The sequence below is a fragment of the Curcuma longa genome, chromosome 10 (assembly GCF_044706935.1).
Source record: "Curcuma longa cultivar G26 ecotype Majalengka, Jawa Barat chromosome 10, ITB_CL_G26_1.1, whole genome shotgun sequence".
NCBI lineage: Eukaryota > Viridiplantae > Streptophyta > Magnoliopsida > Zingiberales > Zingiberaceae > Curcuma > Curcuma longa.
Genome location: NC_133870.1, coordinates 12,324,792 through 12,352,451, shown reverse-complemented (window position 1 = coordinate 12,352,451; position 27,660 = coordinate 12,324,792). Strand labels below are relative to the sequence as shown.

At 35.2% G+C, this 27,660-nt stretch overlaps 1 protein-coding gene and 1 pseudogene across 3 annotated transcripts; one reads left to right on the top strand and one right to left on the bottom strand.

Annotated features, from left to right (window-relative positions):
* The first annotated feature begins 4,608 nt into the window (after positions 1 to 4,608).
* LOC141836284 (putative E3 ubiquitin-protein ligase HIP1) lies at positions 4,609 to 24,165 on the top strand. Of its 3 annotated transcripts, XM_074723735.1 has the most exons (8): positions 4,609 to 4,879; positions 12,149 to 12,944; positions 13,031 to 13,674; positions 13,765 to 13,920; positions 21,700 to 21,750; positions 23,511 to 23,609; positions 23,682 to 23,825; positions 23,901 to 24,165. In XM_074723735.1, the coding sequence occupies exons 2-8, from the start codon at positions 12,200 to 12,202 to the stop codon at positions 24,030 to 24,032; spliced, it is 1,971 nt and encodes a 656-aa protein (XP_074579836.1). In that variant the 5' UTR covers positions 4,609 to 4,879; positions 12,149 to 12,199; the 3' UTR covers positions 24,033 to 24,165. The 3 variants fall into 3 exon arrangements, with proteins under 3 accessions (XP_074579836.1, XP_074579835.1, XP_074579834.1); XM_074723734.1 differs by having other exon boundaries at positions 13,046 to 13,920; XM_074723733.1 differs by having other exon boundaries at positions 13,031 to 13,920.
* Positions 24,166 to 25,405: 1,240 nt separating this feature from the next.
* LOC141835647 (uncharacterized) lies at positions 25,406 to 26,752 on the bottom strand (annotated as a pseudogene).
* Between the last annotated feature and the right edge of the window lie 908 nt (positions 26,753 to 27,660).

Genomic DNA, 27,660 nt, shown 5'->3' with positions numbered 1-27,660 from the left:
CCCTGAAACATGTAAAAGCACGAGCAGATCTCCGAACTAGGAAATGTAGAATATATGCCTAAATGCATGAATAAGGGATGCAACATACATAAGAATAAAGCAATAAGCTCAGAAAGATTTGCAAATAAAGCATGAAAACAGGTATACATCCTACGCACATCACACTATCACTCGATTGTTAGGTGGTAATTAGTCCTAACATGAAAGCTATAAAAGAAGGGGTTTGTGAAGGATTTCAAGCTATTTTTAAAAAGTTTTGGAAGAGAGTGTTATTACATTTCCAAACATCAGGAGGTAATCCAAGAGCTATAAACAGCAATCAAAGCAAAGCTTCTTAAGTGTGAATTATTCATTTTAGTTTCTTTTGATACCATTTGTACACTTGTTTTTGATTTGTAATTATTTGTAAAAAATATATTTGTAAGAGGTTTTTCTGCCTCCGGAAGGTCTCCAACAAGGAGAGAGATAGTTGAATATCGCTAGGATAGTAGGTTGTGTAGTAGGAATCTGGAATTTCAAACTAAATAAAATCAATTTGTGTTTGTGCTTGTTTACTTGGTTTTATGTTTTTGTTTCTACTGCATTTTAACTCATTAAAGACGAGTATGATAATCAATAAATGATGAAAGAATCATAAATCACTATTCACCCCCTTTAGCAATGTCAACCCCCCCCCCTCTAGTAATGTCAATAGTCCAAACACGATCGACTGAATACTTAACAATTGGAAGTCTAGCAGGGAGTGTTAAGTGAGTAAAATGTAAGTGGGTTATAGTTGATCAAAAATTTAAAAATGAGAAAAGTCCTAATAAGTTATGGAGGACCGAATATTAGACATGTGAGTAAAGTTTTAATAAGTCATTGATGATTGAATGTTAGATGTGTGATTGAAATCCTAATAGATCATGGAGGACCAGATATTATGCATGAGATGAGAAGTTCAAATAGGTGAAGGAGGACTAGATGTTTAGCAATAGTGAAATCCTAACAAATTAAGATTAATTGAATGTTAAATATGAGACGAAAAGTCATAACAAGTCAAGAAAGACTAGATATTTGATAAATGAAGAAGCTTTAACAAGTCAAGGTTAACTGAATGTTAAGCTAAAATAAAGGTATAAGTCGGCTGCTATAAGTTTATCAATCAACTGATGAATTCTAAATCACAAATTCAAAATTTGAGAGGGGTTTAAAGGGGGTTTACGATATGATCAATTGACTACTGGGTCTGAGCAGTCGATTGTTATATCAATCAAGTGGTGTACTCAATTAATGGCACTGTTAAAGCAAATAGAAGGATTTTGAATTGATTTAGGAACTTGGACTAATGAGCATCAATCGACTGATAGTGGAGGAATATTCAACTATTAATGAGTTGGATGGAACCATTAGACTGATAGAGTAGAGTAACATTTGGATTCTAGTAGAGTAATTAACTGATGGTGATAAGTAATCGATTGTTTAGTGGAAAGTAGTCATGATAACAACCCCATAAAAGAAGACTTCGTGGAGGATTTTGAGTGTCTTCTTGGGAGATTCTTGGATGGTTTGTGCATGAGTGTTGCTGCATTCCAAACCTTCAAGAAGCAATCCAAAAATGATAAAAAAAAAGTGAACAAAGAGAGATTCACTTGTAAAATTGTATTCATTTACATTTGTTTCATTTGCGTTGCATTCATTTACTTTTGTATCTTTTGTATTCTTCTTGTATTGATTGTAAGAGCATGTGTAGTAAGATGTTTCTTCACCTTTAGAAGACATATGAGAAGAAGAAAGTATAGTGGTACTACTGCTAGGATGCCAAGCCATGAAGTAGGAACAAGGGGTTCCGAACCACGTAAAATAAGATGTTCTTATGCTTGTGCTGTTTTATGTTTGTTGTTTTATTTTTTGTTGTGCATTAACATCTTTGTGATCGATGATCAATGAATGAAGTGAATCGCTATTCACCTTCTCTAGTGATATCAACGGTTCTAACAACTAATCCAAGGCCTAGAGTCTTAATGATACTATCACTAATCTTTCTCCTTGTCAGATATTTTCTAGAGGAAGAAAAACCTCTTATAGTAGTGTTTTCTTAAATCTTGAGAATAGATACAAAAATAGAGAATAACAAAAGAAAATGTCTCTGAATAATGATCTCTCCTTTTTGTTCTTTAGAATGAAGTATTAGTGAAGGGGAATAGTTCTTCTTGGAGTTCTCTACTTCAAAATGAAACTTTCAGCAACTTTTATATAATCTTCACATGAATAGAGTTGCTTCATAAATCTTCAAACATCAATCGACTACTTGCATCATTTCAGTTGACTGCATTTCATATTTGACAATTAATTGGCCGTTAAGTATGCTATAGAACTTTGAATCGATAGTTAATGCCTATCTGAAATTACACATCAGTCGACTGGGTGATCAATCGACTGGTGTAGACAATTGTCAAAATTTTTATGCTCTCTGAAACTTGATCAATCGACTTAATATATTTTTGATCAACCATAAATTTTAGGATTTAAAGTATCAGTTGATTGTTTGTTCCTAATAGTTGATTGATGCTAAAACTACAATTTGATTTGTGATTTGATTGTATCAATTAACTACTCATCCTATGCAATTGATTGATCGAAACCCTTACCCTCCTGAAACCCTTATGGTTTAACACTATCAGTCGATTATAATGTGCTGACAATCGACTAATGTCTTAACTATAATCTGATTCGTTGTTTGATTTAATCAGTCGATTGTTATATGTACAATAGTCTATTGATATCAAAACCATAAATAGATTTGTGGTTCGACTCCATTAGTCGATTATTATGTACATATCAGTAGACTAATATCAAAACGATAAATAGATTCAAGGTTTGACTCGATCAATCGATTGCTATGTGAACCTAGCAATCGACTAATGTCAACACCTTAACCTATTTCATGGTTTCTCTGTGTTATTGCACCCCTTGGATCATTAAGATCATGGTTTTTTTATTTTTTATATAACAGTTGACTAATAAATCTATATCAATCGATTCCTGTACTATTTCGTCGTTCATTCTAGAATGAATGAGACACACCTAACTCTTTTTACCCGCATCCCACATTTACTTTTTTTCATACCTTGTGCTAGTGAAACCTTTTATTTCTTGTATTTTTCATGCCTAGAACTTTTTTATCTTCGGATCCTCATCATCTAACATTCGATCACTTGATTTGTTAAAGTTTTCTTTTTGCAAAGAATCTGACCTCCAATCTTTTTGGACCTCATCACCTTATATTCGATCACCAAACCTGCTCAGACTTTCTCTCTACCATTTGGTCTCTAATTTTCTTGGATTTCATTATTTTTATCAAGTTAACTTTTCCTGCATACTTGACACGTATACGAGACTATGTAATTTTACCTTAACTTAAATACTATTCAATATGAAAATAAACATGTAAAATTACATGCATAATGCATGATTACACTGACAATGAGTAGCCTCTAAAGGGCCCTCGGCACCCCCAAAGCGTAGCGCAGACTGTAAGCGCATGATATTTCTAATGTAACAGACAAGGATCGAGTTTTGCGAAAACTCACAGCTTACCATTTATCCCATCATGCCCTTGCTACCTGTATATTTGAATTTACTTCCCTTTATATTCATGAGATCGACTTAGGAGGGTCGCTGAGGTGATAAATTCAATTTTTTTAAAGGACCCTAGGCCCCTAGTCAACTAAGGAAAAAATAGTAAATATATATACATTTTATATCTAGATCAATCTTGATGGAATTAGTCCTAATTAGAGGGGATGAAATATCTACGGATTTAGTCGTCTGTTAAACGCCAAGATGATTGAGCATTAGAGCGGTGCAAAACGTTATTTTTTAATCATAAAATCCTAATTTGAATTTGTCGTTTATTACCTAATAAAAAAAACGCAAGGATGAATTTGCTTCTTTCCAATTTGATTTTGGAGGGGGTGAACCACGTGGCCACAAGTCTTAATAGATTTGTCATATTCCAAATCTAATTCTTAAGAAGGATTTAGCGACAAGTGGATGAACCGAGCAATTAGACTTTAATTTTGCTATGCAATTATTTTTTTTAATAAAAATTAAAATAATGTTCCTTACTTTAGTTTTAAAAAATAATAAAAAAGAGCACCATTCTATTTATCTATTTCCAAAATACTATTATTTAGTTTACCAACTTTAGTCAAAAGTATTAAAACATATTTCAATGTGAAGCAGTTAATCAAAATTATTTGGAATAAATTTGATAAAAATTAAAACTATTTCAATGTGAAGCAGTTGGAAAATTATTTGCAATAAATTTATCAAAATTAATTCAGGTTGGAGCAATTTTTATCAAATTTATAAATGTTAGCTACAACTACATGAATGTTATTTTAATGATAAGGGTCCTTTTAATTTCTTTTATGATAATTTTATTTTTTTTTCTAATTTTATTTGGACGGATTTTGATTAGGGTCAGAAAAAACAGATGTAAATGTGTCCCCCCTTCCCCCCCTCGATGTTACACCGCCCTTGGCATATGAGTCACAGTGCTCATCACTTTGGTCTATATATATTTTATTTTTAACTCTGTAAAATCGGTAGTGGGGAAAGCCATCTAATTCTGCCCCAAAATCCCCCCTTGTTCTCGTCCTCTTCCCCTTTCCATCCCAATCCTCACCGCTTCCGTTTCCTTCCTAATCTAATTCGGCCCCCTCTTGGCTGCCAGACCGCCCTTTGAAGGGCGTCCACTGCCGTGTTGTTCTCGTTGTGAGGGAGGCGGCAATCGGAAGCGGCAGCGTGGTTTGTGTGAATTCCTGAGGGGAGGTGCGAAGAAGCTTCTTGCTGGCTGATCTTTCAGATTTCCAGATCGGTTGGTACTCCAAAGGTGAGAGCTGTAGGATCTGCTCGTCCGATCCTTTGAGGAGATTCTGTTTCCGACCGATTTTGCTTTGATCTTGTTTTCTTTGGAGAGAAAGAAGAATTTGCGGCTTGTTTCTGAGGTCTGATGGGTCGTGATTCAGCGCTATGTTTCTTGTGGTTGCTATTAATTTTTTTTCCTTTTTATTTCATTTGTTTCCTGTATTCCGAGGTGATTAGCTCATACCATTTTGTATCCTAACTTAACCTGAGATTCTGAACTTATTTTTCAAAAGACGAATCGATGATGGCAGGGACTATTGATTCTTTTAGATACTGTTTTTCTTTATTTTTGGTGCTCTTTTAAATATGAATAGAGGTTTTATCTTCCATCCATTTTTTTTTTTCTCTTATGATTGATTGCCTTGCTCCCTTTCCGTTTAGCAAATGTTCCACCGATGAAAATTGCTGGTCGAACCTGTTGCATGCCGTTTTTTTCTTGTGGTTTCTGACCGTTGTTATAAATCTCGCCCTTGCAATGGGTATTAGATGAAACATCTACTCTTTGAGAAATCACCATTTTGTATGGGAAAAGTGTTTATCTATCTGCCTTACTTGTTAGGATGATAAAAGCTAACACTTCCATGGTCAACATCAGTAGTCTGATTTACCTATACCAATTATCTGATGTGTGAAATTAGCATATAAGCTTTACACATGATGAATTATCTGAAGTGAGCAGGTGATATGGTTTATCTTAGACTTTGACTAGTAAAGTTAATGTGATTGATTTTGCTATTACAAATAGGATTGTCTCAGAGTTTTAAAATCACAGTTATATGTGATGACTCTCATTGATCCATAATACGAGACAACACCAATTTGACCGTGTTGACCTGCATATTTTTGTTGTTTACATTGTTCAAAATACTATAGGTATAATCTCTTAACCTCCAATCAACTGTGCTCTTGTTCCTCTTAAAAATTTACTTGTAAATTATAGTCTGCTTCAATTAGGTTATAATATTGAGCTTTTATCATTTCATGTTCTTATCTACCCTATTAAATTGCCACAATCGTCTAACAACATAAGATTTCTGACAACCTCACCTGATTTTCCTTAAGAATTCTTGTACCTCAGATTTTAAAACTGATTTTGTCAAAATTGTTTATGCAATACTAGCTTAATCTGTTTTGTAGTTCTTGCAAATTAATTTATGTTTACATCTCCATAGTAAGGTCGTAATAACATCTTTGTTTTCCTATTGCTATAGGCAAATATTTGAGAATTCTCATTATGATGCTAACAACTTTGCGGGGATTCTGAGACAAGAATATGACATTATAGTACTCATATTTTTATTCACGATTTCTCTTAACTAAATAGATGGAAGTTATTATTTTATTAAATTGGTGATAGTAAATTTTTATAAGTTTATTCTATTTGCTTTGCATTTATATTAGGAATAATGCCATGATTATAATATTGTTTATCTACATTTTGGGATATATATGCTCCCCCTTTAGCTAGTTCAAATCTGGTGTGGAAACCTAGCTTCTTGCCAATATAGTCAATTTTAGGGTCTTTTAAAGATTTGGTTAGTAAGTTTACTTGCAGATAGATCATTGGAGCCATTAAACTAAGTCATGATTTCACCAAATAGCACTCATTCTAATAAATTGTGAATGAATCTCTCTGTTTTGTTCTATGAAAAACAACAAATTAAAGGGTTGTGCACAATAGCTAGGGTGTCATGGTAGAGCTGCATTGACTTTTTGGGAGCATGTTCCAACTTGATCATTAACTGTTGGATCCAACTTGCATCTGCGCTTAACCAAGCTACAATATTTTGCTTCTCACACTTCTAGAAACTCAGGTATCTCCCAAGAGAATGCAATAACTTGATGTGAATTGTTTATAAGAGAACCTATTTGCATCAGTAAACCCCACAATCTAAAGATAATTTTGATCGCAAAACAGAAGATTTTTGTTGAAGCATTCTTGAGGTACTGTAAGATTCTTAAGGCCGTTTTTCAATGATCATGACATGGGATCTTTAGAAATGGACTGACTGCAAGTAAGATGTTTGAACTTGTAACTATAAGGTAGGGTAGTTTTCTTACCAATTTTCAGTCTTCCTGTCATCAACTAGTCATTTCTCTTGTCTTGGTACTTATTTGAGATTAGGATTCATAGGAGTGTCAACTGGCTGGTCCTCAGCATACTATCCTTACTGGTTGGTCCTCGGCATACTATACTTCTCAAGCATATTCAAATAGATAATTATATAGGGAGATGTAGATATCATCTCTTGAGCAAACAATGTTCTTACTAAAGAAGTACTAGAGGTCACCTAATCTTTTAGTTTAAAAATGCTAGTAAAAGTACATCAATTATGCAATCCTGATAGAACAATCGCAATGATGAAAATTTTGTCCATATATGAACAATAAGAAATATCTTCTTGACTAAGAGGTGAAATGAAATTATAAGGGATTCGTTACACTTAATAGTCAGAGCTAAACTTTTCAAATCATGCCCTTGAAGACTACTTTAGTCTATCCAATAATCTTAGCTTGCATACTCGATCAGTCTCTCCTTGAACAATAAACCTTGGAAGTTTCTCAATGCAAACCTGTTTAGTAAGATCAACATGAAGGAAGATATTGTTTAGGTCAAGCCGGTGAAGGTGCTAACAAAATATAGCTGTGAAGGTGAAAAAAGGTGAATCGAAGTGATCTTAGTCATTGGGAAAAATATGTTAAGGTAGTATATCGCATAAATGTGAACGTTTTGCTTAGCTACTAGGTGAGCTTTTAACTAGCCGACAATACCATTAAGTGAACATGTAATAGATTTAAACACATTTGCAACTCACACTTTCCTAGAGGGAAAGAAATTAGCTATTCTATTAAAGTGATGAACATCCATTTCTATGATTACCAACTACTTCCATAGTTATTTAAGGTCCGAGACGCCCAAAAGCGCATAGGTGCTGTGGTGCCTAAGGCGTTAGGCACAAGATGAGGCCGCGCCTTACTTCCATAGTTATTTAAGGTGTGAGGCGTCCAAAAGCACATAGGTGCTATAGGTCTTGAAGCGTTAAGCGCAAGATGAGGCGCATGCCTTATTGAATTAAGGTATTTTGGGTATAAATTTTTACAATTCAAACATTTATAGGGAATTTCTCTCAAAATATTCCATTAACAAAATTATATTTTAAAACATTGGATAATTTTAACTTAATTAAAAAAGAAATATATATTAAATTAATGAGATAATTTTATTAGGGTTTAATTAAGTCTATTTAAATTATCCCTACTATAGCTAGGAATTGATTGAAATTATTTACTTATTTAATTAAAAGCTTTACTTCCTATTACGCGCCCCCTGTGACCGCGATGCTCGCGCGAAGCGTTCGTTGGGCTCGTGCGACGTGTCCTCTGCGGCGAGGGGGCTCAAGCAACATGTCTGCTGTGGTGGCTGGGCTCACACGACGCGTTCACTGCGGTCGCGAAGCTCGCGTGACACATACACTGTGACCGCAAAGCAGGCGCGATGCTGCGACTGTGGAGCAGGCGCAACGTGTACGTCGCAGTCGTGAGGCTTACGCGACGCATCCGAAGCAGAGCTTGTGTGATGTGTACGCTGGGCTTGTGCGACGTGTCCGTCGCGGTAGCTGGGCTCGCGCGATGCGTCCGTAGCGAATGTGGAGCTCAAGCAACGCGTTCGCCGCGGTCGCAGAGCTCTTACGATGCGTCTGTCATGGCCTCATGCGATGCAATAGCGAGGCTCGCGCGACGGGTCTGCCGCGGCAACGAGGCTCGCATGACCTGTCCGCCGCGACCGTGAGGCTCGCGTGACCTGTCCGCCGCGACCACGAGGCTTGTGCGACTCGTCCGCAGCGGCCGCGAGGTCCACACGACGCATCAGCCATGGCTATAAGGCTCACGCGATGCCTCCGGCACGACCGCGAGGGTTGAGCTTCAATCAGGTGAGTAAAATTGCGTCATACCCGTGATTGTCGCCTCTCAAAGGCACGTGCTTAAGCATGCTTCTTTCAAGCAGTGCGCTTACCCAGGCTAAATGGTGCGCCTGGTTGTGTCTTGGCGCATGCCTTTCACAACTATGCCTACTTCTAACTAGGATCTAAATAGTAGGATTTGGGATAATGGTAAACGATTGGAGGATGGAGAATTTCTAGAAATTGCAAATGCTTTCTCATCTTGGTCTTTAGTTGTACACCTGTAAAGGAGGGTTATTGGGATTGAGATCTTAGTCATGAATGCGTGGAAAGTGGCATTGGGGTAGGGCTAAGAAGAGCCTTTTGCACTAGCTTAGATAGAGGTGCAGAGTTGAAGAATAGTCTGCCTAAAGGACACTTCGATAGAGATAAGAGAAGCTATGACTCAGAAGAGTAGCAATGGTGGTCTTTTAGAGATAAGAAATACTTGATAGAGCACGAGGATAACTTATCTTGTCTAGGAGATGCTAGATAGATAAATAGATACATCCAAATACACATAGTTGAAAGGAATGTAGATCATTTATGGAAAGAGAAATGTTAAAAAAACTTGACTGTTAAGAGCAGACAAGGACATTCAATTTGTAAGATAACATGCAGCAAGAAGTACATTGCCCTATTAAGAAAATATGACTTGTATACGTAGGAGTAAAGTACAAGCAGTCTAACTAATAATCAACTTTTTCTTTACACTACACCATTTTGTTTTGGTGTATAGTGTATGAGCGCATAAAGATTGGCCAAGAATACTATAGCTGAAAAGATAATTGAAAGGTATGAGAGGACTCTTTAGCAATATCACTGGAAAGATCTAATGGATAGACGAAACTGGGCTTTAATGTCAACATAAAAAGAAGTAAATATAGAGAAACTTGAAAGCTCTTTCATCAACAAACACCATGCTACTTGAGAATTGTCATTAATCAAAGTTACAAAGTACTTAACACCTAATGAGTGAAATTGACACAACATGAACCTCCTGTATTAGAATAAATCAAAGACAAGGGTACAAGAACACCCTTATAGATCCTATTAGAGAATGAAAACCCTAGAATGTTTACCGGGCTTACACTAAAAAAAGGAATAGATAGATGAGAAACTATTTAAGACTTAGGTGATCAATATGACTGTATTTGAAGAGGTGATGGAGCTGCCAAAATAGCCAAATATGATGAAAACACATTTAGTTGGTACAATCCATGAGACTTATGTCATATGCTAATCACCTTGCTTGTGTTAAATGTGAGTGAAAATGTGACATCAAATGTGACAGGATAAATTTAAAGATTTACTGAGGTTACTAGTTGACATTAAATGAAAATTTAGGGATATAAAATACAGACAATAGATGCAATGAGGATGAAAGAGAAACATTCTTAATTCCCTTAACCTATGACTTATGAGTGAGATCTATTAGCAAGTAGCATATAGCTGATCCACATGAGCTAGGTTAAAAGAATAAACAAATGGATAGCCATGATGAAAGTAATGGACATCCTTGGCATGCATAAGTTTTCCATAATGTGAATATTGAAGCTTTTCCTATCTGCCAGTATGACTTCCAGAGCCTTGATATTAGCCTCCTTGACCGCCATTTGATTCTCCAGATTGCGATTGAACTGCCTTAGTTAGTTGGTCCACCATCAGATCAGATGACGGAGGAACTGTGTTAGAGTCTTGAAGCATTTGCAAATACATGTTTGATGAGATGAAAAAGAAGGGCTACTTAGGATTTGAGTCTTAACCGACTCTTAACTCTGGACAGAACACAGTATAAGGAAAAGTACTAGTAAGGAGCTTATCTAAGTTGTCCTATAACCATGATATCTAAAGTGGTGTAGAAGATACCTTTAAAGTTAGTTTCAAAGACCTGTAACCAACTAATATGAGTGGTTATTTCAATATTTAACTACCACAATTGAAATAGATTACCATGTCATATGTATACATATTTTCTAGCTTGGTTAAAGTAACATAGCAAGAGAAGCAGCAAAAGATGCTCACAGGGATAGAATGAATGGTCTAGAAAAGGAGCAAGTAATTGTACATCACAACTCGATCCCATAAGACTCTTGTTCAGGAATCTCAGCAACTTGAGTGGTGGGGTACTCTAACACATGAAACAAATTTAAAAGTTGAAACACTGCAATCTATGAGGCCTAACTCTTTCTGTACAGTTTCTTTGTGGTTATTGTGAGCTAGAAGGTAGAGTGGAACTAAGATAAGTGGCATCGAGGAGCTAGTAGCGAAATTTGATAGTTTTTAGAGTTACTGCTATAGTAACCTAAATAAGGCCTATAGTGCTTGAGAAACCTCTTCATGTTTCCTCATGGTTGACTGAGAAGGAATCAGAGGCCTGTTGAGGTTTGTGAGAGGTGGATTGAGGCCTGCTACTCATGACATTGTAGTGGCAAGAAAGAGATTCAAGACGTCTCATCATCCTTGTGAAGAGGAGCCACTAGACATGGAGTTGAAGTTTAGTCTCTTCAAGCTTGATGAAAAGAAACCTATCTACAAGGCATGGAACTGAAGTTGTAACTCCTTATGCTTGACAAGAGGACTCTGACCGGATCTTTGAGCACAAGTCCATTGAAAACTTTCTGGAGTGCCACTTCCTAACATGTCTTCAAGTTTAGCAGCCTATGTGTGGTAGGTGAAGGGAGAATTAAGAGTTAGTGCAATGGAGATCGATGCCTTCATCTTCATTGGACTCCAAAACTGTTGCTCGATGACCTCCATATAAAACAACAGTTGCTCATTGAGAGTTCTTGGAATTTCTTTGTTCACCTTCATTTCATTGATGTGCTTGCTACTTTTAGGTCAAAGAATTGAAGCCTTTTCTTTTTCATCATAATCAAGTTTCATCTGTGTGTTTAGTTCCACATTTATAGTTTAGGTTTAAGGTTTGTGATGAGTCCTATAATTACTATGTCATTCTTTCTTTAGAAAATGAATACATTATCTGTGCTCCCATTTCAACAGATGTGAAGTAGATACATTGTTGGCAGATGTGCATTTTATTGCAAAATATATTTGTTATTGTCTGAAACAGAAATTAATTTCTGTTGAATATGAGCTTAATCCCATTTTAAGAGTTTGGAAATATTGTTTTGCTCGAAGTTCTCTTTCCTTCTCAATGTGATTTTGATATTATTTACTTATTATAAGTATGTTGTTTCTTTTATCAAATAAGTTACCTTTTGTGTCTCCATTTATGCATATTTCTCTTTTCAAATAATTGCTGAGTTGTGCCGTGTGATTTTTGGTTTCAGGAAACACATTGCTCCAACTTGCAACGGTTGCAAGAGAACCTACAGTACCTGATGCAAGGTCAAAGGAGTACTTTTCAGCCTTTCTGTGAACCTTTTGATATAGATCGACCATCTAGTTCAAGCACTTCTGTCATGGATCAACCATTGCTCTGGAATGAACTTCTCCCTGTTTCAGTGGAAAACCAGGATTTACCTCGGAACCCAATGTCTTCCAGTGGAACTGTTTCCTGCGGAAACGTAGCTAGCCAAGAAGGTCCAAGTTTTAATTTCTGGGATACAATTGGTCCTAGCTCAAGCATGCCCCCGCTAAACCAAGGCACTCGCAATGAAATAAAACTTGAAAATAGTTGGATGGCTTCTTCTCTAGGTAGTAGAACTGGTGGACCAAGGATACAAGATAGTAGGCCTGAAGCAACAAACAATCTTTCATTTGAAACTGATAGTGGTGAACTCAACATCAATCTGGCCAACAACAGACAACAATTATCTCAGTTGCTTGACTTTAATGAGCCCCCTCATGATTCAAGTCACAATACAGAACGTGTTGAAATGAGTAGGGAGGTTCTTGGATCAGGGTTTCATTCGGGACCTAGTAATGTGGGTTTAACACCGTATCAACATGTTTCCTTCTGTGCAAGCTCTTCAGGAGGGGGTTCTTCAAGGGCTATTGATTTCTTTTCCAACAATGATGGAGGCAAACAAAAAGTTACAGAATGCTCTTCACACAAGAGAAAAAACATTGAAAGAGACCATGGGGAATGCTCAGCAAGTGGAAATTCTGGCAACTTTAATGAAGGTAAGAATCATTTGGTGCATTTCATTACCTCTCTTCATTTTTCTAGCTCCTACAAGGATATCTAGCTCATCTAGGTAGTTAAACAGGTGTATATCGTGCAGAAGAAATTAACACAAGAGGCAGTATAATACCAAGAGCTGCAGCTTCTGATCACTATCATTTGGTGAGTTCAGCTGGCAACCATCAGAAGAACACTCGAATAAGAATCAACCATGCAGACGAAGCTAATGCTTTTGCACCTGATCTATGGCCCCAAGAGAATAATCTTGCTCATTATAATCCTTGGCATCCCCAGTCAGCATCTGCAGCAATCCCGCATAATCAGTTGACGGATTCTAGGTACCAGGGTAGCAATTTGGTGCCACATAGGCAACGCCATGTATGTGCTATGCCTGTCTTACCTCCGGACCTGTATCCTTTCCCACACAATGGAATTTCAAACACAGAAGTAGGTAGTTCTTCAGGATCCCCAGCAGTGGCAGCTGATGGTGCATCGGCGGAACTTGACTCATCAGGTGTTTCTATCAATATTTCAGAGCAAATGTCTGTTCCTCCAATTAGCACCAGAAATATGTTACGAGAGCAAACAAATTGGAGTTCAGTCACTGGCAGCACAGTTTTGTCTGGAAATTCGGTGCCTGCATCACAAGTTGGCACCAACTTAGGAGTTTATCAACCACTAGGAGCAAACTGGTTAACTCATCAAAATCGACGCCGTATATCAGAAGCTGTACGTAGATCCCTTCTTTCTTCTGATTCTGAACACCGAGGTCGTAGTATGGGCCACCCTACATGTCAAAATAGTTCTTCCGCGTCTCAGGAGGTTGGACATCAGTCAGGAGCTGTATCACGTGCCCATCAGCATCCATACATGAGATTAAGTTTGTTGCAGAGGCAGAATAGTGGTCCTTTGAGTGTTCCATTGCCTACGCGGACTCTTGCAGCTGCAAGAGAAGGGAGAAACAGGATGTCAGAGGTATGCAATGAAGTTGTCTTAAACAGTTGCTTCAACTTTATTTATTATTTTAGACTCACTTGACTGTAATGGAATAAATTCATATATTGCAAAATACTTAATTGTCATTGTCATGTTTGATATATTATCAGAAACATCTTATACTCATCATTTTTTGAATTCAACAAACTCCAGTGTGCAACTTTTATTGTATACTGTTTATTTTCTGTTATGTATTTTCATTGTAACTTTGGAATTCTTGTCACTATAACTCAACTGTGACCTCACCAAGTCTGAATCCATTTAATCATCAGTTTTGTTGAAACAGACACTTCCATTCTTCACTTATGACGTTTTTCATTTTTGAAAGCTAGATTGATGCACATTGTTGCACAATTTTCGTGTTTCTTTTGGTCCATAGAATTTATAGAAATTTACTACAATCGGCAACAGATCAACACCTTAAATATCTACTAATTCTTACACTTTGGACCACAGAAATTTTGTTGATTAGCACTTTGGAATTTACACTTTGGATCTGCTATGCAACCTTGGTCTTTTCCTACCAGGATTTGAAGTCATCTTAGTTAAGTGATTTGACCGTTCTAATTTGAGATCTTTGGAATTTCTGATGATTGATATAAATGACCATGGATCATTACATGCAAATAGACTTACTCATATTCATCATACGACTCAAAGTTACTCATCATATTTTCTATGGATGTCTTAAACTAGGTTATTAACTTAGACATCTTGTCCGAACAGCTAGAGCTAATTTTAAGCTACTTTTATAGTGACACATTTAAATTAGTATGGACACGAATGTACTTGAGCCATAAATGCTCCTGTTAGCTGTGTGAGACTATGATAAATACACACATTAATGAGGAAGAGGGAGAAATTCATATATTTAGATGATGATATAGTAGGGGATCTAGTCCAATGCGTAGGAGGATTCATATCAAAGATTGAAATCACGAGCTGTATCATGCAATATCGATGAAAAATTTTATTCCGCCGACGAATCGGCACTGGCACTGGCATAGACGTTTCGGTCGGGATATCGTTCGGAGGCGTCGTGGGGACTCGACGACACCACCAGAGGTGTCACGCGGGCTAGGGCGTGGCCATTCGCGATTCCTTTTTTTTAATGTAGGTTTAATAAAGATTTTAACAATCAATTTCTAGTTATAGTTGGGTATAATTTAAATAGACTGAATTAAAATCATAAAATTATTCTATTATTTTTTAAAAAATATTTTTATTTTTTATTTTTAAATATTTAGATTAAATTTTTTATTTTAGTCAATATATTTTATATTTTGAAAATACTGAAACTATACCGGTATGGTACGATACGATACTGGAACTGTATTGTTCCGGTCCGGGATCTAAACCTCGGCACGGCTTGATATTTTAAATCTTGATTCAGATAGCCGAACTTAATGGGATAAAGACTTGTTGTCGTTGTTATAGTTTGACAGTCATGATAGTACCTGCCACACCTGTCAATGCTGATATCTTGATAGTTGTATATTACAATAACTACACAACATGCACGAATAATTGTGCATGGTCTTATGGGATTGGTATTGTTGAATTAGCAACAATATGATTGGTATTCGAGGTCTACTAAGTGACATGAAGTAGATGGTTTTGTCTAGTTTCTTATATAGGACAGCACATTAAGGCTAGTTTCACTCTTATTCATGCGCAAGTGTGGTTAGCCATGTCTTAGTATGATTTGTTTTGTCTTCTTTTTTTGTTCCTTATCCATTTGTCTCATGGATGTTTTTTAATTTTTGTATTGTTATTCATTTTGAGTGCACAATCAGTGCAAAAGAGTTACTTTTGATATCAACAACCTTTGTATGGAAAACAATCACTTGATTATGGGGTCTTATCTTATGTGACAAGCCATCTCTTTTTACAATGTTTTGGATGCACTAGTGCTAAGCTACTCTTTACCTTTTGATATAGGTTTGTGTTGGGACATAGCAACATAGGAAACCTTCTTTGGACAATGTCCATTCTAAACGTACAAATACATTTAGAATGGACAGCGTCTTGTGACATTGGCCATTCTAAATACATAATGGCATCCTTATTCCTTAGTTTTCTTCTTGTTTTACTTAGTATATCTAATATTGTTGTTATAATACACCTCCATCTATTCTTTTCTTTAAACTTGTTGGGTTTGGATTGACATATCTAAGATTGTCAATATGAGTATCAAAAGGTTCCAAACTTATGTATCAATTGTATTGGATCATTGGAATTAGTGAAAAACTCAAAAAGAATATTATATATATGAAAAAAAAATTTAATGAATGAGATAATAAAGGAGATAAAAAAAACTTAATATTTGATGCATCTCAAACAGTGTTATAATGATTTTTTTTTACTATTTTTTATACATAATATTATTAATAGTTATCATTCTTTATGATGTTTATATATAAATAAGCATTATATAATACAATACAATTTATATAAGATATAAATAAATATATAAATGCAATTAACAAGATAATTAATAAACAATAATCACCATATTAATACTAAAAAGTAATATCATTATTTTTACCAAAAGTCTAAGTCTAAAATTCAAAGTTTCAATCCAATATGGCAACAAGTCAACAAGGACTAGACTAAACATAACTTATCTTCTAAATCATCTACACTTGCACCATCAACTACATCCATAATCCTCTTATCATTGGACTGGACTCAAAATCAACATCTTTATTCTCTTCCTCCGGTGTATTTAAATCCTCATTAAGTTCTCCAGTAGGGATGTTCCTTGCCCTTCTCCTTGGTTGTAGTACTTCATTTGTTCTTGAAACCTCTGCCACCATTCTCCAAGTGAGTTTCGAACTCGGTTCGACCTCATCTTAATCACCACCATCAACAAGCCAACCTTAAACCTCACTAGCTTGAGAGGATAGAAGCAAATCTCTGCTCATTTCTCTTTTATTCTTCTTCTTCATAAGATTGACATTGAATTTGACATATACAAAATCATTTAATTTTGATGTTTCAAGCTTATTCTTCTTCTTAGTATGTATCTAAACAATTAAAAAATTATTAAAAACTAATAAAAAGAAAGAATAGCTAATATAATTTATGAATTACTACTTACCCCTTCAAATTGTCCAATTTCTATCACCTTCTAATGAACTACTTGCCAAAGAGAGAAATCTCATTATCATTTTTTTGTAAGTTTGGAGTGTCGCCACCATAATTGGACCACCATCCAACTTTAAATAGTAAAGATGTAAAAAATGAATAAACTCAAAAATAGGTAAAAGAGATGTGTATGTTAGTGAATAGAAATAAAGAAAAGAGATGTATTTGGATCGAAGTCATTGGTACACATCCACCTTCTCATATGTCGTGACCGTTATTTTTCTTCCAAAGTTTTTAGATTTACTCTTATACTTCAACAATTCATCATTAAAAATAGTGGATTGCATGTCCTTGTTAATGGAAAAAAATTTCTCAACACAATTCAAGAACTCATTCATAACATTGGTGTCATTTTGTATACTTGAATCTTTGAAGTAAAAAATCATATTCAACAAGTAAGCGGCATAATGTAAAGGACTATCAAGTCTACTCTTAAACTTCTCATTAATAATCTTTAAAATAGGGGTGACATTTTCTTCTTTTTTGAAAGTCTTTCTATTCTCTTCCTTGGCTTGTTTAAGTGCACCCAATAAAAGGGCCATTGAGGGCTTTTTGTCATTGTCAACAAGGCATAAAGCTTTCACTGAAGGGGTGAAAACATTCAAAGTCAAAGAAACACCATTCCAAAAGGTTATACTTGTTACCATCGCCTCTGTCGTTTTTCTCTTCACACTACTTAATTTTGTGTTGCTCTACTTCTTAGATATAAACATAAGTTTCAATTGATCTTTCTTGTCTTTGAGACTTTCTAAAGTTAAAAATGAAGTAGCAAATTTAGTCACTCCTGGCCTCACAATATCTCTTTTCTTGGTATATTTTCTAGTAATAGCCAAAGTTCTATGATATGCATAGATGAATATTGTTAGGGTCGTTGCTTTCTCAAGCATTCTACTAAACTTGGGTAGCTTTCCAATTGCTTCAAGCATGAGGTTGATTGTATGAGTCGCACAAGTGGTTCAACAAATTTGAGGTTGTGTAACCTTCAACAACTCTACCATTGCCATATTGTTTGTTGCATTGTCCATCACTGCTTAAACATATTGAGGGCCAATTTCATTGATGTATTTTTTCACAACTCAAAGATGTAAGCCTCGGTGTGTGCCTCCATGGATTCTTCAATAAAACTAAGGAATGAAGTGTCTAGTTTGCAATTGACATAAATTCATAATGCTTCTCCTCTTGCGATCCGTCTATGTATCGGTCATAATTGAACATCCATTTTTCATTCCCTCTTTTTCATGCCTTTTTAGAGATAATTTGGTCCTCTCAACTTATTTCAAAAGTGTTCTTTTAAAATATATTGACTTGGAGGTTTGTAACCTGGACCGAATTGGCTAACTCTACAACTTGTCTAAAATTTTGATTGTCAATTGCATGAAAAGGAATCCCTACCTCATAAATCCATCTAATCCATCTTGTAAGGTACTCATGCACATTATTTGTAAACTTTTATTTCAATGCATAATTTATGTTTTGTTGTCTTGCCTTAGTTGGATCGATTGCGAATGCCCACTTATCAATAGGTCCGAGGTGCTTTGGCTTCTGTTTAGAAGAATCTCCCTTGACTTGACAATCTTTATTCTCTACATCAACACTTATATTTATTTCCGTCCTCTCTTTTTTTAGTTCTTCCACCCTTTGTTGTTTTTTATTCTTGTTATTTTTAGGATAAGCTCTTACTTTTTTTTTGCCTTCATTGGATGCTTTACGACATGTTTCAACTTGTCCTACAATACCCGCAATATGATGCTTCATTCGATAAACTCCTCCCTTAATAAGTCTCTTGTACAATTTGCATGTGATCTAATCACTTTTTTTCGTTGCAATACAACACCCCACAATCCCAAACAATATTACTAGAGCTTCAATTCCATCTCCAATTGTTTCTCATTTTCCGCCATTAATCTTCCATAATTAAATAAAAGATCAAAATTTGAACAAAAATTTACTATAAAATATATTAACTAAAAATAAAAAAGTTAATCTAATTTTTTTTTAAAAATAATAAAATAATTTTTAAAATATATATATTAAATTAATATGATAATTTTATTATACTTTAATTAAGCCTATTTAAATTATTTCATTCATAGTTAGGAGTTGATTAAAATTATTAATATAAAGTTATTCGATTAAATCCTAAATTAAGTTAAAAAAAAAAGAAAAACCTTCGGCTTCAGCATCTTGGCTTTAGACCATTCTCAGCTTCGAATGCAGGATGCGTTGTTGGACTCGTCCGACTGTGTCTCCTAGGCTCGACGACGAGTCCGTACGCGTCACTTGGGCTCAACGATGAGTTCAGACCCTTCGTGTGAGCCCGGACATGTTACTCGAGCTCGACGACGGGCCCGGAAGCTTCGCCCAAAGCTGAAATAGGGTTAGCCTAACCTAAAGACGTGTGTATATAAAAGCCTAGCCTAAAGATGATGACAACGGCAACAGTGATGGCGGCATCGGCGGCAGCGAGGGCAGCAACGATGACGGTTTGAGGCACAAGAGGCGGAAGGAGGGGTGAGTTGTTTTGAAATCATCTAACGTATCGGATTTTTTAACCTAAGTTTTGAATTTGATTGCCTAAAACACCGTCTTCCATAAAAGCAAAGCAGTTGATGTTCGCCTCTTGCCTAGGTGACTCCTAGGCGGCTGCCTCGTGCCATTTAGAACACTGATTTCAAATTTGATTAAATATCAATGCTACTAAAAATTCAATATAATAAGCATATTTAATAACTATTAGTAATTAACCTATCAATAAGTATGTGTATTATTAGTTTGTAACGCTAAGAAATATTTGTTTATTATTTAATATGTTATTAATATCATTAATAAGTATGTTATTATTAATATCAGCAATAAGTACAAATTAATAATCAGAATAAAATAAGTATCTACTATATACCATTGATAAGTATATTATTATTATTATTTCTTATTATGAAAGAGTATATCATCCACTAACTTTCTTCTTTCTGAAATTGCACCCACACCCTAGATATATAGTGAACGCATGCACACCATCTTGACTCACCTCAGTTTGAGTGGATGCCTTAGTGAGGCAACAACGAAGCAAGCTTCTCTCCCCTAAATTAGATTTTACTTAATCTAGATCTAGCTTTTGTCTCCTCTTTTCCCTCTTCTAAAAAGTGGAGCCTACTTGTCAATTGTTTGGAAAGATACAATTGGTAGAATCACGTGAAATTGACATAATCAAGTGGTTTTGCTCAATTTAGTTGATTTTTTTCCCCAAATGATTTTGATGATTAGCAACAAAATTTCATCAAATTAAATTTGGGTTTTCAAGATTTGAGAGATTCTCAGGCACTTGTCCAAGAAATTGGTTCGAAGTGGATTGGCTAATGGCGACCCCAATTTAGCTTGACAGTTCTGAATTAGGATTAACCAAGTTTGCCAACTATGCTTGGATATGAATCCAAACCTCAAAATTATGTATATTATTTAGTTTGAAGTTTTTAGGGCTTTTCACATAATATATGTAGTTGAGTTATAATGCTTATTATCTACCTTGCCATTTGAAAGTCTGAATGCTGCTCTTTATTTGACGGGTAATGATTTGTTGCATGAAAAACTAGCATGAAATGCTAGCATGAAAGACACAAGCATGGAAGTGGGACCCACCTGCATGCAAGTGGGACCCAGCCCCTTGTGTCTTTCATGCTAGCATTTCATGCTAGTTCTTCATGCAACAAATCATTACCCTTATTTGACCTAGTTGTTGAGGAAGCAGCCTCATTGGGCATGGTCTAGCTTGACATATTTTGAATTTTGCTAGAATATTTTATTGTCATAGATGTATTTTTTTTATCTGAATTCTTTTAGACCCTCAAGAAAACTCATTAAATGGCTCAGAGAAGCACGATTGTGGAAGACCTAATTATGTTTCCTTTTGGTGATACTAATTATGTCACTTCTGTCTATAAAACTTCTGTTTAGTATTTTAATTTGAATTTTTCTATGAGAATCTCGAGTTTTTGCTGGACAAGATTGTCCTGATTGTGCTTTGGGACTTCTTTTCACCTGTTGATTTCTACTCTAGTTATGCATGGATGTTGCTGTTGACTGTTTCGAGTGACTTTGAAATGACACACTTGACTCTTGATGGTAAAGACGTTAAAAGGTTTCCTTTTAGATGTAACTCATACCACAATAAATTGAGTCCATATCCCATATATCCTTTTCCTAATGTTATTTTCTATTATGAAAAATCAAAGAGTAGCTGGAGGCAAAATTTGTTTTCCTGTCCTTTGTCAACCATCCTTTGCTACAACTCTTGCCTCTTCACATCTAAAATTTGCAATTCAACTCCATAATTATAGTAGAATTTAAGAACATTCTGCATTTGATTATAATACAAATTGAGAATTTCAGGGTAGCCACGTTCTTCTGTAGCAAGATTTTTTTTTCTCACAATCCTCCATGGGTTTAGTAGCTTCAGAGTCATCTCACTTGATATGAATGGGTTTTTTGCTAGTCTTTAGCTATACTTCCAGATTCGTTTTGAAAAAAGTATGCTCTACATTTCTTTATATTTTATATCTTTATGATTTTTGTTGTTCATTATATTGAAGGGGATTATTTTCATTGTAACAGATTCGGAATGTTTTTGAGCGCCTCCGCAGGGGTGAAAATTTACTTCTGGAGGTTAGTTTTCCCAGTACTACACTTTTTCACACACCTTTTCAGTGTCAATATTGTCCTATGTCATGTATGTGACTTGCATATAAAGCATGGGTAATGCTCAATTTCCTTTTTAGTTTGGCAGTAGCTTCATTGATAAAAGTAACTTTATCCAAGATTATTAGTGCAATTAGATGCATTATTCTGCTCTAATTTCTCCAATTTTAAGGGTAGAAGAAAAGATGCTAGAAATTAGCCTCATGCCGACCACTTAAATGCTCCTTTTCCTCAAAACATTTTTTCTATGATAGACTGACTCACGAAGATGCTAGCACTCATGGAGATTATATAATGTCAGAAAAAAAGAGAATGAAACTGGGAAGAGCATTCAATTAGAACCTACAGGGAGGATATAGCTAAGAGATGTATATATGTATATATAAATCTCTGATGCTTCGCTGTGATACTATATTGACACTTGATACTTATCGAGGGGCTTTAATATATTCTGTTATTAAAAAGGCAAGCTAAAGGACATTAGCATTAGAGCATGAATTCAGGGCTTAATGGTATATGCTAAAGAGGTAAGCTGATCAATATGACGTTAGAGAAGAGACAAGTAAATGGGCAAGATAGTTATCTTGGACTAAACTCTTAGTACTGCAAGCATTCTTGAGGAGAATGTACTGATAGCTATCATGTATGCCCATCATATAGTTCTCCAGTTTGTAGTTGAACTTGATTTTGACAATTTTCTGCTACTGGAAAGTGAAGATTCTTATTCATTTGAATGTGTTTTGTTGTTATATAACTTGTGGTTAGTGTGGTTTGGAATAACGAGGTTAATATGACCTTGATATTCATCTTACTCAGCATAGAGCCATCAGTGGTTTATTTAGGGCTTGTGGAAAGATAGGGAGGGTGGCAATGAGAAAGTAAGCGAATTATCTCTATGTTTGGCCATTTTAGGATATTCCAATTATAGGAAAGTGTGTGGTACAAAAGCTTACATCAAACTGTGAGCTAGCTTGTCTCTCTGTCTTTTGAAAAAACCAAAATGTAAACTATCAGATAATGTTTAATCCAACATATGCATAATCCTTCTGTCAATCTTTTTTAATTCTTGTCAAATGGTCTTTTGAATGATTATCTTGTATCTGTTGTTAGAAAGCACTACAAATTATTAAGACATGTCGATAACTACCACCATTATCTTTTATTTTATATGTTATTTCTTGACCTTTCTTTAACTATGCTTATTGTTAAAGTTAATCATAACTTATTCTTGTGCATGCTTTGAAAATACATTTTAGCAGTGCTTATTAAGCATTACGCCTATGTATGCTTAATCTTTTTTTAGTCTATGTAGCATGTCAAATTCATGATTCTGCTGACAAATGAGGCTTCATATACATATTTATTTTTAAGATTTGTTGAGATCTTTGTTGGATTCTATCTGAATTGAGGGTTCTAGGTCAAGTTTTCTTTTAGAAACTGGCTATCTTTACCCTGACCTACATTTTTTGTAGTTAATTCAACACCATAGAACCATGATGCAAATCCTGAAGCTTATTCTTACAGAGTTGCACATTAAGTTGGTAGCAAAGCTCCACCCGTGCTGTAAATTAATCCTGTAATTTTTCCTGTTGCAATATGCAGTTCAGTTCCTTCGGTCGTCTATATAATTTTCCTTGAAATTGTCAGTAACCTTGCTTCGCAGGTTCTGTGAATTTTAGCTTTTTGAGTATTATGATGTGAGATCGGTACTCTATGCATTTTGGCAGGATGTTTTACTTCTTGAGCAATCAGCATTTGTTGGAGGTGGCAATTTTCAGGACAGGTACAGAGATATGAGACTGGATGTGGATAACATGTCTTATGAGGTAACAAACTTTTCTTTTGCATTTTCTGGAGAAAGATGCGTTCATCTTTATGATGCCTACCACCTCCTTCAGGAACTGTTGGCACTGGGAGAACGGATCGGTAGCGTCAACACTGGACTCAGTGAGGAAAAAATCCTCAAATGCTTGAAGCAATGCAAGTACGTATCTGTCGTCTCTCAACCACTCGAAGAAGTTGAACCATGCTGTATTTGTCGGGTGAGCCCATTTCTTGCATTTATGCTTTTCTTTAACAGTAACAGTGGAAAACTAAGACACTGCATCGTGTGCCAGGAAGAATACATCGAAGGAGAGGAACTGGGTCGATTGGATTGCAGCCATGATTTCCACTCTGCATGCATCAAGAAATGGTTGATGATAAAAAATTTATGTCCCATCTGTAAAACAACTGCTTTGAGTAGCTGAAAGGAGAACAAGATTCATCCTTGCATCTCAAAATTAAGATGTTGGAGTGAGCGTTGGTGGAAATCAAGATGGGTGACTTAGTAAACGACTATTCATTAAATTATTAGAATGATGAAAAAACATTTTCCTGATTTCTCGATTTGTTTTATATCTGGTTGCCTTTATGGTTATTTTTCATTTCAGATATCAACTATTTGAGTTATTCTATGAATTTGTTGGATAGGATATGATTCTTGCAACATATTATTTTTGGTGCGCTTGCATAGGTGCTAGGTGCAACTAGGTACTAAGAGATATGAGGAGGGCCTAAACATACCTTTGGCCCTATGGTTTAGTGATATGTAAAGGCAGGTTTGAGTCGATGCGACTAGTGCAGATGTAGTAGCCTCAGTTTTCTGATGCTGCTCCGGATATGCCACTTGAACCAACCTCGTACCAGTTTTTTTTTGTTGGTGTTCTCCTTTTCTCTTTATAAAAATGTAAAAATTGGCAAATCAAAATTTATCAGGATGAGGATCGAGTGAATGATGTGAAGGGCTGCTAATGAATTTTAATCAGTTTAATTAAAAATTAATTTTCATAGATAATGCAGCAGGGTTATTGTTAAATTTATGAACAGAATCCCTATAGAAAAAGAAAAAGAAAACATAAGATCAATGAACCATTAGATAAAAATATTAACGCACATTTGAATCATTCAATCGATTCCATGATGAATCTGCCCCTCTAAACTTTTTAGAACGTCTATGTTGGTAATGCGAGTCTCTAGATAATTTTTTTTTCTAAAAAATAAATATATCTCAACAAATGTGTTATCATATATGTATTTATAGGATAACTACTTATTTTCAAAGGCTGCCTTACCCATATGTATTTTTTTTTGATAAAAATCAAAGGAGCAATTTTTTTTTTTTTTGAATCACCAAGGTGATGCCCTTTTTGGATTTTTAGATCATCTCCAACCCATATCACCAAATTTGGTATCATTTTCATATCAAAATGGTGCAATTTCAACATTAAACACAATTTCAACTCCAACCAACTGACACCATTTTACACTAAAAATGAATATTCTTTAGAATATTCTATTTATTTTTATTCATTTATTCATAACTTAATTATGGACATACATTTTAATTTAATAATTAATTTATAATAATTATTATATTTAAAATTAATATTTCATTTATATTTAATAAGTTAATTTTTAAATTTATAATTATTATGATTTTTATTTTTAATATTTATTACATAATTATTCAAACATAAATATATTTTAAAAATATTATAAAATTACACACAATTAGAATAAAATATATTACTAATATAAAGCAGACAATGATACTTAATTAAAAATACAATATTATGGGAATTTAACATTCAGAATTACTATATTGTTCCCATATATGATCAATTAATGTATTTCGCAGAGCAATATGAGCTTCTTTGTCTTTAATTTGTCTGTATCGAGCTAAAAAATCTTCAAACCGAGTACGATCATCTATTGCTGCCTCAACATCTGGAGTTGGCACCTCGAAATGTTCCACAATTGATGCATTTAAATCACGTTCATCTTCAATTATCATATTGTGCATAATAATACATGATGTCATTATATCATGTAAAATATTTTGCTGCCAAAAACGTGAAGGTCCTGTAATAATTGCAAAGCGTGATTGGAGCACGCCAAATGCTCGCTCAACATCCTTTCTACTTGCTTCTTGCTTCATTGCAAATAATTTATTCTTTCTACCTCATGGATCATGAATCGTTTGAACCAGTGTTGACCATTTGGGATATATACCATCAGCTAAATAATAACTCATATTATACTCTTTTCCTTGAATAACGTAATGAGCAAGAATAGTAATACCTTCAGCAAGATTAGCAAAAAGATGAGAAGACTCAAGCACATTAATATCATTGTTCGATCCAGGAAACCCAAAATACGTATGCCAGATCCATAGATCATAATCAGCTACAGCTTCCAGAATAATTGTTAGTTTTCCACTACGACTAGAATATTGTCCTGCCCATGCTGTTGGACAATTTTTCCACCTCCAATGCATGCAATCTAGGCTACCTAACATACCTGGAAAACCACGTTGCTCACCAATCTGGAGTAGCCTAGCAACATCTTGAGCATTTGGAGATCGTAAGTACTGCCCTCCAAAAACTTCAACAACAGCATGACAAAATCGTTTCACACTTTCAATGGCAGTCGATTCTCCTATTTTAATGTACTCATCGGTAGCATCTGCTGGTAGACCATACACCAATATCCGAAATGCAACTGTTACTTTTTGTAAGCCGGATAAACCAAGTCTTCCAAGCCCATCTCTTTTCTGTATAAAATAGCTATCATGATTACTAATGGCATCATAAATACGCATAAATAAATTCCGGCCCATTCGGAATCTTCTTCGAAACATTGCATCATTATACAAGGCATTTTCGGTGAAATAATCATTGAATAGATTACGATCAGCAGCTTCACGATTACGATTGATCACGTTGTGACCAGGAATTGAGCCTCGATGCATGCGTTGGTTGTTTTCTTCATTGAGATAATTCAAGATAATTTGACTATTAGTAAAAATCACTTGAGAGATCAGTTGTTGCGTTGCATCAAACTGCGTTGCAGCAAACATTTCCGCATAGTTATCATCATCAGAGCTTGAAGATGATAAGTTTGATGAACCTTCATTGGTGGCATCCATTTTTTGATATAATTGAATGAATGAGGTATATGTTGCTTATGGGGTATATATTTATAATGTAAGTTATATCTTTAATGACATGACATGACACAATTGGATAAAATTGCATAGATGACATGACACAATAATGACAACATCGGGACAAGTTTGGCAGCCGATGTAATTTGGCACTGAACACACATATTTTTTATGTGCAGATGACATGACTTAACAATGAACATATTTGGACAAAATTGCACAGATGACATGACACAACAATGACAACATCGAGACAAGTTTGGCAGACGATGTGACCTAGCACTGAACACACTTTTTGTGTGCAAATAACATGACTTAACAATGAACATATTTGGATAAAATTGCACAGATGACATGCCACAACAATGACAACATCGGGACAAGTTTGGCAAGCGATGTGACTTGGCACTGAACACACATATTTTTTGTGTGTAGATGACATGACCTAACAATGAACACATTTGGACAAAATTGCACAGATGACATGCCACAACAATGACAACATTGGGACAAGTTTGACAAGCGATGTGACCTGGCACTGAATACACATAATTTTTGTGTACAGATGACATGATCTAACAATGAACACATTTGGACAAAATTGCACAGATGACATGCCACAACAATGACAACATTGGGACAAATTAGGCAGGTGACGTGACTTGACACTGAACACACTTTTTTGTGTGCAGATGACATGACTGTAACGCCCCACAAAAGCCTTTCAATATTTTTATAAATGTTGAACATGACCATAAGGAGGAAGGCTTAGTCATGAGGAAAATTTAGTAGAAATGCTAAATAGACCTTATACTGAAGGGATAGAACCCTAAATAGACCAAAAATGTAGGGTATGTCTTAGAGGGTCTATGGGTAAATGTTTTTCATAA

What these genes read in the sequence shown, in the direction of transcription:
- LOC141836284 (XM_074723733.1), top strand. Translation starts at nt 12,200, where the DNA reads ATGCAAGGTCAAAGGAGTACTTTTCAGCCTTTCTGTGAACCTTTTGAT. An exon ending in TTCTGGCAACTTTAATGAAG is followed by an intron (nt 12,945 to 13,030) that starts GTAAGAATCATT and finishes GTAGTTAAACAG; the next exon opens with GTGTATATCGTGCAGAAGAA. An exon ending in GGAGAAACAGGATGTCAGAG is followed by an intron (nt 13,921 to 21,699) that starts GTATGCAATGAA and finishes TCATTGTAACAG; the next exon opens with ATTCGGAATGTTTTTGAGCG.